The sequence below is a fragment of the Rhincodon typus genome, chromosome 6 (genome assembly GCF_021869965.1).
Source record: "Rhincodon typus isolate 14 chromosome 6, sRhiTyp1.1, whole genome shotgun sequence".
Classification (NCBI taxonomy): Eukaryota; Metazoa; Chordata; class Chondrichthyes; order Orectolobiformes; family Rhincodontidae; genus Rhincodon; species Rhincodon typus.
The window spans coordinates 64,993,407-65,005,944 of NC_063337.1; the positions used below are offsets into that span (position 1 = coordinate 64,993,407).

The 12,538-nt window shown below is 42.2% G+C and overlaps 1 protein-coding gene across 1 annotated transcript; it reads left to right on the top strand.

Moving 5' to 3' along the window:
- Positions 1 to 835: 835 nt before the first annotated feature.
- On the top strand, positions 836 to 3,878 carry LOC109920626 (transcription factor SOX-21-like). The gene has a single exon (XM_048598036.1). It carries the CDS (start codon positions 1,249 to 1,251, stop codon positions 1,963 to 1,965), a length of 717 nt encoding a protein of 238 aa, XP_048453993.1. The 5' UTR covers positions 836 to 1,248; the 3' UTR covers positions 1,966 to 3,878.
- The last annotated feature ends 8,660 nt before the right edge of the window (positions 3,879 to 12,538 follow it).

Genomic DNA, 12,538 nt, shown 5'->3' on the forward strand with positions numbered 1-12,538 from the left:
TGTTTTAGCGGCGAGAATAGCGGTACATTTCACATTTCATTCATGAGAGTTTAACAAACACAAATTCAAACATGGTTGAGATGGTAGCGTTGAAACAATTAACATGCCGGTTATGCTGTTATTTGAAGGACAAGGGAACCATTTTAATTTTTTTTTTAAATTGAATGCATTGAAAAATCAGAAAGATGTTTTGAGATTGGATCGGATGTACCCAGTTTCTACATGCCAATCCCAGAGGCTGTGCACTTCGCGTTTAGGCAGAAATACTTTACCCCCTGTAAACTACTTCCGCATTCATCAGGAGTTGGTCGCCTTCAACAAGCAATTGTGCTATTTCGATCAATTCCCAGACTCGTGAGAACATCTCTCAAAATCTATCAATCACGATCTCCCGATAAATTACCTTTCACTTTACAGACGGTACCAAGAATATTTCGTATCCGTCCGACTTTTTTTTAAAACAAAGAAATGGGCTGTAATGGTTACCAGTGAATCTCTGCATGACCGGGTTGGTTTGTTAAATAATAACTTCCGATAAGACTTATCGGTTGCAATCAAGTCCTTGATTACTCTCGCTTAAACAACACGCCAGCTCACAATGCAGCAATAAAACAGGAGCCAAACAGTCAGTGAGATAGTGTCAGGGCAGCCTTGAAACTAAAGGAAATCTGACCATTCCACATGAATTGTGTATTAGAGAGAAGTTAGCCGATCTGCTTGACCTGTAACGATTGGGTAAACATTTCAGGAACAACGCCTTGACTGGTTGTGTGAGGTTGCGTGCGAAAGACTGCGCATGTGCCGGAGTCTTTACCTGCTTTCGGACTGAGCTTCACATGGTCTCCAGTGATCGTCAGCCTTCCTTCACTGCGAAGCAACCAGAGCGTGTGCCTAAGGAGAGAGGGCGGCCTGCCTTCCCGAGGAGCAACGAAAACACTGACAGAGAGGGAGAGGGGACTGCCAGCTAGTCACATAACTTGGGGCATCTGCCTTGGGGCTGGGTGTCTATGACTGCTGCAGGGAACTCACTTTGGGCGAACGCAATTGTCATGACTGCAATCTGGTGAACCAAGTGAATTCAAAAAAAGGAAAGTTGCAGCGGAAGTTTGGGGACAGCAGACAGCTGCCTGGTGTTGCTGGTTTTAGAACTGAAGTTTGGGGCTGTTAACTGCGACTGTTACTGATTCCTCTCTCACTCGCCTAGTCCATCACCTCCGAACCCCACTCCACCTGGGGTGGTTTGTCACGATGTCTAAAGCCGCGGATCACGTTAAGCGGCCCATGAACGCTTTCATGGTGTGGTCCCGGGCGCAGAGGAGAAAGATGGCCCAGGAAAACCCCAAGATGCACAACTCGGAGATCAGCAAGAGGCTGGGAGCTGAGTGGAAGTTGCTCAGCGAGTCCGAGAAACGACCTTTCATTGACGAGGCCAAGCGGCTGCGGGCGCTGCACATGAAAGAGCACCCGGATTATAAATACCGGCCCCGCCGCAAACCCAAGACCCTGCTCAAGAAGGACAAGTTCGCCTTCCCTCTGCCTTATCTAGCCGATCAGGACGGCCTGAAGGCGGCAGCGGGGCTGCCGCCCAGCGGGCTGCCGGACTCTCTGCTGGGCTCGGCCGACAAAACCCGGCTGCTGTTCCCGCACCCCGCTAGTCCGTACCCGCTCTTCGACACCAGCCCGCTGGGTTCCAAGCTGAGCGAGCTGTCCTCAGGCTCGCTGCCGTACGGGTCGCCGCTGGCTTACCAAAGCGGGGCGGCCGCGGCCGCAGCGGCGGCCGCCGCCTTCAGCGGAGCTCACACTCACAGTCACCCGTCCCCCGGGAACCCCAGCTACATCCTGCCTTGTAACTGCAGCACCTGGCCGCCCTCAACCCTGCAGCCACCCCTGGCTTACATCCTCTTGCCCGGGATGAACAAACCCACGATAGAACCGTATCCTGCCGCTTATGCAGCTGCCTTATGACGACAGTCTCAACAAAATGACAAAGTTTCCTTTAATTCAAAAACAGGATCGCACTCGTTGCTTACCCACCCCGGAACATCCCCTCCCCCCTAAAAAAAACTTCAGAGACTTGGAACTGGAAGTTGTGATTCAGTCAGGCGTTACCTGCTTGCCGAGTACCTTGGAACCAACTTGTCTCAAACTGTTTTTTTTTGCGGGGGGTGGTGGGGGCGGTGGTGCTCGAGGGAAGTAGACGGGGATTGACTGTAATTGTTTGTAAAGGAAAGCCAATTCTAATCGATTGTTCAAACTTACCTGTGTGTCTCTGTGCGTATTTATAAATACATTTCCTACCACGGACTTGGATGAGCTAGACGACTGTTTCCTTTTGCTGCAGTCACCTTACCTTATTTCAAAGGAGATATTGATGTAAATGTCTGTGCACAAGGAGCCACTGCAATCCCGAATATTGCACATGGAGATTATGAAATAAACTACCCGGCTGCGTTGTTCAAATATTCTACTTTGACAGAACCTGCATTCCAGACTTTCAAATTGTAAGGCTGTATAAGACAAAATCACTATTGTTCTTGTGAATAGCTGCCAGTATCCGCGAAACGCCCCGAGGAAGACAGTGCATTTGTAAATGTAGCTTCTATTTGTTACTGGATGTCTCCACCATCCGCCGTCGCCAAGAAAGTGATGCTGGAGACCTGTAACTAACCCCATCCCAAACAAACGCGGAAGGGTGACCGGACCCGAAACGATAACTCTGATTTTTTTCTTCACAGATGCTGCCAGATCTGCTGAGCTTTTCCAGCAACTTCCGTTTTTGTTCCAAACAGACGTGGATTGCGGGAAAGGAAAGCGGAAACCAAACATTGTAAATGTGTACACTTCGAAAGTTGTTACTGCATGATTGGTTCACACTTTGTCTAATTTTTCCCCTTACCACAACGGCCTTGCTCTCTGCTTGACGTCTTGGATTTAATGAAAACATACCCGAAGATGTGACCTGTCTCCAAAGGCAAGAAACAAACAAAAACAAAGGGAGCAGAGCGAAATTCTTGCCGTGGGTGAAGCGGTCACTATTTTGCCTGTTTGTATTTATTGCTTAGCTGGACTGAATTTTTTAGTTCCCCCTCCCCTGCCTCCGGCCAGACATTGGACTATTGTCAGTCCTTTCGAGTAACATTTGCACATGAAACAAGTCATATCTGACCTCAGCGTTCAGTCTAAAGGATCAAACGCAAAATAAAGTACAAATTAATAGAATACCAGCTGCACTGTAGACAGTACAATAGGTCACATGTCTTCACCGAGTGACTGTGTAGAGCACACCAGAATGACCACTGACGCGGTCATCTGGTGCTAGCTTGTCATTGTTAATTGGCATTAGTATTACTGGCGGGACAAAATCAACTTCCGAATCCTCCGAGTTGCTGAAACCGTCGATTATTTTCCTCTACTGACAGGAGCACACAACCGGTGACAATTGCTAACTTGAAGAAGTGTCTATGACAAAGAACTGTGTTCACAAAGTGTGACCTTCAGCTGCACATAATAGGCAGACGTCGGCAAGATTTCCCACTGAAACATGCAAGTGTTAAAGTTAACATTAGCAGAGTCCAACAGTTTTGATGGAGTTTGCTGCGAGTTTCGGCGCAGCGGTTGTATCATTGCCGTAAATCTACTTTCTGGCGTGTTAGTTATAATTCAAGTGTTACGTGGGCCCAGCATGTTTTGACGTTTTTTAAATAAAATTACCATTTCTCTAACATATAAAAAATTCAAAGTGCGCGTTTTGCGAATCGTTATGAAGTTTAAAACAGTGCCGGTATTTTTTGTTTCTAATTTAATTGCATACGCTGAAAATTCTTGTATTTTTCGGGTTTGATTGCTACCCTGTTCAGTTGTTGAACACAGCGTTTTAATAAAGAAGGAAAGAGGAAAAAAAAATCGAATCCTTGTCTAGGTAACGCGATTTGTGTCTGGATTGGCCTCTTGTGTCCAGGTGAAGTGTAAAGTATCCTCTAAAGGATATCTTTGTTCCTTCTTTGAATGGAATGGCTCGGTAAATCTAAATCAAGTCATTGTTACGCCGAGCAGAAACCTGATTTATCACATTTTTATACTGAATAGGAGAAAAGATAAAACCATTTCGTTGTCCTTTAAAAACATTCGCGGTTCGTAAAGCGTAGTCCAGTTGAATACAATGCTGCTGTTCAAAAGAAACAGGTAGTTCATTGATTCCAGAAACACTTAAAAGCCGAATTTGCTTATCGAGTCAATCTATTGGTGTAGTTTCACTGGTTAAATCCTTGTAATTATTTCGAGTGCCTGAGGTTACTTCTCATTTACACCTTTGTGTGTGGGTGTGCTCCCCATCACCCTTTATGACTCTATACACAAGTTACTGCAGGTTAATTTTTGTAGAGACCGAAAACACCTTTTTTTTTAAACGACCGACGCGGTGATGAACCATTCAATACTTTCAGGGACAGTCCCTTACAGACAAGTGAAGAAAATAACTGCTGAGACACAGATGGATTAAAAAAAAGCGGGTGCGCTTAATTAGGATCAGGCTCGAGGCTGGTGACACCCGATGAGAGAAAGCACCTGACAATGATTTAACTTCACTGAATAGGATCTATTTATGTTTTATACTTAAATCTGAGTGTATTAATTGAAATGAAATTATATCATTGTGTTGTGAATGTCCTATTGCTGCCAGTAATAACAGGTACCATCATGGATGTATCTGCCACCTCGCCTGTCCGAGTGTCTGCCTCACTTTGATCTGCAAGCAGTGGTCAGTTCATTTGCGCTATAACGCAAAGCTGCTATTATGAAGGCCAAACATGATAGCAAATAAAAAGATGAAACAATGATTTTAGTACACGTTTTAATTTTTGAAAAAAAAACTACCTGACTTAGAGTACAATTCATTTCAATTGAAAAAAATGAAATAAAAGTCTCATAAAGCCCTGCGGGAGTAATGAAAATTTATTTCTCATCCTTTTATATTGACTATAATGTAGGTCTTTTTTCTTGAGGAGGTAAGTAATCATGGAGCCCTTGTGATTGGAAGATACATTTCAATTAATTCTGCCACAATCGTCTAATCTTTTCTTCATCAAAAGCTATTATGGTGTTAAAATTAACAATTATGCAACCAATGTCTGTCTGAATCCACAAGGGGACGCCGAAAAAGCTTCAGATAACACGACACGTATAAATCATTCATGAGAACAATTGATGGAAGAGAAGTTATCTGTGTTTTGAATGACATTGGAAGAACTAAATGGAACCCGCTCTGAGGGGACATTTTAACTTCATTGTCTACCTTGGTCTTTTCTCTTTTATTTCAGTGTAAGATACATTTTCAAAATTAATTAAGCATTAACAGCAAGATAAATACTTCTCTTTTATTCAGGGAAACAGTCGCCTCGTTCGTGAAAGCTCATTTCACTTGGAACAGCACCATTACATTGGCCGTTGCCAGATAAGGTGAAGAATGCTTTTTTAAACCAGCAAGAAACGTTTTGACAGATGATACAAAAAACGCCAAAAACCTGCAAACATGATTCCCCCCTTCCTCCCTCGCCCCAACACTATAATACTCGTAGCTTATTCCTTTACGCGCTTTCTGTTGCTTGAAGTACAGATACGAGTAGAAATAAGTGCCGTTTCGCAGCATCAAGCACTGGCTACGTACACACTTTATCGTGTATTTAAATCATTTGCCACATGCAACGCCGTCATTGCCATGTCCTTTAGATTGGCAGGAAATTGCAAACGTAACCAAATTAGCTAGTAAAAAAAATCCTGATATGTCTTTTGATTATATTTCCCTATTCATGTTTCCATATTTGTTAACTTTGCAAACCAAAACGTTATCCATGTTTTAATGTAATACTTTTAATCTTCTATTAGAACTCCCTCCCTAGTAAATACTGGCCTTGCCAGCTATGTCCACATCCCATTGACAAATTGAAGTCCAAACTAAAAAGAGAAAATGCTGCATATAGACCTCAGGCTGATCAGCATATTTTATTTACCTCTTTGGGCCCATGCATCTGACTGACTCCAGGCTGAGTTTCAAATAGCCTTTCTCTCTTTACAAAAACATAAATTATAACTATAACTTTTCTGCAAGGAACTTCATTCTTCATTCTGTAGACATCCAATATTTAGTCTGTAAATATTTTGCAACATCCTTCTATCACAATCTCTTAGACTTCAGTTATCAACTTCAGAAACAGATTGACAATGAAGAACATGCTACATATTAAAATAAATACATGCTGATGGTTGTCAGAAAATTTGATCACATATTGCATACACAAATCTGCTCACACTGTAGGACTTCAATAAAATGATGTGCAATATATTATATGTTCTACAAGTAACAATGAATTTCAGAGAGATTTCAGAGCAGACATCAACATAAAGTGAAGTCTAAACCCCTGATTAAAATGAATGCAGGATCCTTCATTAAGTCTTGTAATCTAGTTTGTGTACCACAGCCACAGATGATCTTGGTAAAACAGAATGCATTACTTTGGAGACATCACACATATTCTGTTATACGGTTATCTTGTTTGAGATGCTGGTTAGATTGGACACTGATTTACTTTAACTCTCATTGAAAGTGTGCTGTGAATCTATTTAATTTAAAGGAAATCATTTTGGAATTTTGGTTTTATATCAGTACATATGTGGACACTTGACAGTGTAACATGATCTTAGGCTTGTGCTTAAATAGTTAATTTTCCATGCATGAGATCATTCCTCAGCTACTTCCATAATGCTTGCTGCATCTACCTGTTACATATTTCAGTTTAATGACTGTATTTCAATATCTCATCAAATACTCAAATTACAATCATGTTGTTCTCTATTATGAAGCAGAAATGTAAACCAACCAACTGCCCTTATCTCAAATACCTGAATTGGAGCAGTGAGCCTGAGTGCAACATTCAACTTCAATAGAAATTTCTAGAGCAGTTTCACCTTATGTTATAAAAACTGAAACTGCTGTTAGACTATTATCGTGATCATAGTTAAAGTCAGTTTCAAAATGAAAATAATTGCAAGGTAAGATGAAAATTTCAGCCATAAGACTCAAGTATTTTAATTTTTGTGTTGGGTTTTCAAGTCAAGCATAAAATGTTGATACTGAGAGGGGATTTTGCACTATATTTCTGTTAATTACATATCATTTACAGTAGTATATTATCTGTTATCCATTATACTCTACAGTCCAGCTGTGAGTCTCAAACTTTTATGTTTTCCTATTTTGAACATTTTAAATTTTCCAAATGTTAAGCATTTGCTTTTATCTTAGATATATTTCTGTAAAACATCCTCATACTCAAACAATGGATTTGAGCTTATAAAAGTTAATATATTTGTTGCACATCCGTCATATATATTGCTACTATTAAATTATCAATTGCCCCTTTGATAAACAACTAGGTGAATAAATCATCAAATCCAGGAGGTTTCCAGATTTAATCCTCAATTTGTGCTGTGTTATGTAATCTCCACTGGGGTGGAGATAGGCTCACTGTGTAGGGTTAGGTGGTTTTCACTCCTGATTGCTATTTAGGATTGTCAGCCGGCATTATTTGAGGACAGGATCAAGCTCAGCTGTAATGTCCTCACTGCGACTTCCAGTCATGGACACTATCACCCCACAAAATACAAACATTAAATGTCAATGTCATTGAGGGAAAAGGCCATTTAGACAAGGGACTGAGAGTGAGTGATATCTGTGGATCCACTCCTGTTAAGCAGCCAGCATTTTCAGAGAAACAGGAAGAAAGGGGAAAAGTTGATGCAAGCGCAGACACTATTTTCCTTTACAAATATCTATAATACGAAGCAATTCTGTTCCACACTGGCACAATGTAGACTGACCATGACAATAATCTTAACATAACATAATTTAATCTAATAATAATTTACATTTAAACATAAATAATAATTTGATATACTTTTAACACCGTAACATGCAGCCAGACTGATTTCTATATTTTCAACAAGATTTTTGCAATGTCTGCACCTTTAAAAGCGAGAAGCAATGGCCTAGTAATATATTAATAGACTGTTCATTTAGAGATCCAAGTAATGTGCTGGGGACCTGGATTCTAATCCTGCCATAGCAGATGGTGGAATTTGAATTTAAACAAGTCTGCGATTAAGAATCTAATGATGCTCATTAAACCATTGCCAATTGTTAAAGAAAATCCCATCTGGTTCACTAATGTTCTTTAAGGAAGGAAACTACCTTCCTTACCTCGTCTGGCATACATGTGACTTCAGTATGGTTGACTGTTAACTACCCTCTGGGCAATTAGGGATGAGTGATAAATGCTGACTCAGCCAGGGAGGCCACATGCCATAAATGAATTTTAAAAAACAGGAATTTGGCTTACTGTCCCTTATGTTCTTGTTGCAAAATCCTGAAAGGTTTTTATTAATCTTGTGTTTATCTCTTGTCCGGAATTTGTACGGAGTCAATATTCAATTGGATAATATAAAATCTTTGACTGGCTAAATCAGGCTTATTAGTTCCTATGGTGTTAATGCAACTTGTAACATCACAAACCATCTGTAAAAGTTACAATGTAATCAAGGGTGGTAGTTTAACTGTAGCATGTCATTTTGCCGATGGCTGTTCAGGAAGTGGTTGCCATTTCTCATATGATTTCAATTAAAATATAAAGTTCCAGGACACGGATGTATTATATGCTGGGGAAACTTTTCAGCTGTGAAATCCACCATCAGCTTTTCTTTCTTCATTGGATGTGGGGCATCAATGGCTGGGCCAGTATTTAATGCCCATCCTTTATTGCTTTCTTGAATCACTGAAGTCTGTGTCGTGTAGGGACATCCACAGTGCAGTTATGAAGGGAGATGCAGGAATTTTACTGGTAACCCTGAAGGAAAAGCAATGTATTTCCAAATTAGGATTTTGGATGGCTTGGAAGCAAACTTGCAAGTGGTGTTTCCATGCATGTTGTCCTTCTAGCTGACGACGTTGTAAGTTTGAATGATGTCATTGAAGGAACCTTGTTGAGTTAATACAATGCATCGTGTAAATGGTACACAGTGCTGCCACTGTGCATCAGTGGTGAAAGGAATGAACGTAGAAGCTGGTGGTTGGATGCCAATCAGGATACCCTGCTTTGTCCTGGATGGTGTAAAATTTGATGAGTGTTGTTGGCACTGCACTCCTCTAGACAAATGGGGAGAATTCTGTCATACTCCTGACTGTGCCTTGTTGATAGTGAATAGGCTTTAGGGAGTCAGGAAGTGATTTATTCATTGCAGAGCATCAATCTCTGGCTGTATTCTGCAGCTAACGTACTTTTTGATTAATCCAGTTCAGTTGGTGGGCAAAGGTAACTCCAAGATGTTGATGGCAGGGTAATTCAGCAATGGTAATGTCATAGAATGTCAAGGAGTGATGGTTAGATTCCCACTCACAATAGATGGTTGATGCCTGGCACTTGTATAGCACAAATGTTACTTACCATTTGTCAGCCTAAGCCTGAACATTATCCAGGTATTGCTGCATTTAATATTGGACTACTTCAGTATCTCAGGAGTCACAAATGATACCGAATATTGTGCAATCATCAGCAAACATCTCCACTTCTGACCTGATGTTGAAGGGAAGGTCATTGATGAAGCGGCCAACGATGTTTGGAGCTAGGACACTATCCTGAGAAACTACAGCAGAAATATCCTGAAGCTGAGACGACTGACCTCCATCAACCACAACCATCCTCCTTTCTGTCAGATATAATTCCAAACAACACAGTTTTCCCATAACTCCCATTCAGTCCAATTTTGTGAGGGCTCCTTGATGCCACACTTGGTCAAATGTGACCTTGATGTCAAGAGCTCACTCTCATCTTACCTCACCTCTGAAATTCAGCTTTTTTGTCCATGTTCGAACCGAGGGTGTAATGAGGTTAGGAGCTGAGTGAGCCTGGTGGAACCCAAACCCAGTTGCAGGTTATTGCTTTGCAAGTGTCTTTTGATTGTACTGTCAATGGCCCTTTCTATCACTTATGATCAAGAGCAGCTGATGGGATTGTAATTGACTGGGTTGGATTTGTACTGTTTTTGTGTACAGGAAGTGCCTGGGCAATTTTCCACATTGTCAGGTAGATGCCAGTGTTGTAGCTGTACTGGAACATTCTGGCTAGGAGTGCGACATGTTCTGGAGCACAGGTCTTCAGTACTATGCCAGAATGTTATCAAGGCCTATAGCCTTTGCAGTATCGAATGCTTTCAGCTCTTTATTGATATCACATAGAGTGAATTGAATTGGCCGAGGACTGGCATCTGTGATATTGGGGATTGTTGGAGCAGGTTGAGATGAATCATGCAGTCAACACTTCTGGCTGAAGATTGTTGCAAATGATTCATTGTCATCTTTTGCGCTGGTGTGTTGGGATCCCTCGTCCATGGGAATGAGAATTTTTGTGGAGCCTTCTACTCCAGTGAGTTGCTTAATCTCCATCACCATTCACGACTATAGTTGTCAGGTCTGCAGAATCTAAATCCAATCCATTGGCTGTGAGATCACTTACCTTTCTCTATTATTTGCTGCCTGTGCTGTTTGGCATTCAAGTAGCCCTGTTTTGTAGCTTCACAGGTTGACACCTCATTTTAATGTAGGCTTGGCATGTCCTCCTGCACTCTTTATTGAATCAGGGTTAAACCTCTGGTTTAATGGTAATGGTAATGGAAAATGGCAAATGCTACGCCATGAGGTTGCAGATCGTATGGGGGTATAATTTTGCAAATGCAGATAGCCACAGCACCTCACTGATACCCAGCCTTGAGTTTCTTGATCCGTTTGACATTATTTATTTATGGTGCCTCACAACACAACGGGGTATCCTGCATATGAAGATGGGACTTGGTCTCCACAAGGACTGTATGGTGGTCACTCTTACCATTACTCTCATGGATTGATTAATCTATGACAGGTAAATTGATAGAACAAGGACAAGTATGTTTTTTCCCTTTTGTTGATTCCTTCACAATTTTCCACAGATCCAATGTAGAAGTCATGTCCTTCAGCTCAGTCATTGGTGGTGCTAATGATTCACTCTTGGTGAAGGACATTGAAGTCTCCACCCAGAGAAACATTTGTATCCTTGCCTCCTTCAGTGCTTCCTTTAAGTAGTACTCAATACAGTGAAGCACTGAGTCATTAACCAAGGGAGCACAGTACATGATAATGAGTAGGTTTCCTTGCTTTGGTTTGACCTGATGCAATGAGATTTCATTGCTTCCAGAAAGTCTATGTTGAAGATTTGCAGGGTAACTCCCTCCTATTTGTATACCACCCTGCCACCACTCCTGTTATTCTGTCCTGCTAGCGGGACAGGACAAACCCAGAGATGGTGATGGTAGTGTCTTGGACATTGTCTCTAAGGTATGATTCTGTGACATGACTATGCCAGGCTTCTGTATGACTCATCTTTGAAACAGCTCTCCCATTGCTTTACTAGCCCCAACATGTTATAAAGGAGCATTTTGCAGGGTTCACAGGGCTGAATTTTCTGTTACTGCTTCTGGTGCCTAGGTTGATGCCATGCAGCCCATCCAGTTTTATAATGGTGTCACATTATTGTCACTTAACTTGTAATCTAGTGGACAAAGTCAGAAATCTCGCAACATCAGGTTATTGTCCAACAGGCTATTTAAAATCTCAAGCTTTTAGTGGGCTGCTGCTTCGTCAGGTGAAGTCAGACTTCTGACTTTGTCCACCCGACTCCAACACCAGCATTTTCATATCCAAGTGGCCCAGACAGTGGATCTGGGTTCAAATCCCACAATGTCAATTGGTCGAATTTCAATTCAATTAATGAATAGTCTCAGTAATGGTGACCATGAAATGAAAAATGACTTCAAAAAATACCCTCTGATTCACTGAGACAACAAGGTGCAGGGCTGGATGAACACAGCAGGCCAAGCAGCATCATAGGAGCAGAGAGGCTGACGTTTCGGGCCTAGACCGAGAGTGGGAGGCGGATAGAAGATGGATAGAGGAGAGGATAGGTGGAGAGGAAACAAACAGGTCGAAGAGGCGGGGATGGGGCCAGTAAAGGTGAGTGTAGGTGGGGAGTTAGGGAGGGGATTGGTCAGTCCAGGGAGGATGGACAGGTCAAGGGGGTGGGATGAGGTTAGTCGGTAGGAGATGGAGGTGTGCCTTGAGGTGGGAGGAGGGGATAGGTGGGAGGAAGAACAGCTTAGGGAGGCAGGGACGCGCTGGACTGGTTTTGGGATGCGGTGGGGGAGGGGAGATTTTGAAACTTGTGAAATCCACATTGATACCATTGGGCTGCAGGGTTCCCAAGAGGAATATGAGTTGCTGTTCCTGCAACCTTCGGGTGGCATCGTTGTGGCACTGCAGGACGCCCAGGATGGACATGTCGTCTGAGGAATGAGAGGGGGAGTTGAAATGGTTCGCGACTGGGAGGTGCAGTTGTTTATTGCGAACCGAGCGTAGGTGCTCTGCAAAGCGGTCCCCGAGTCTCCGCTTGGTTTCCCCGATGTAGAG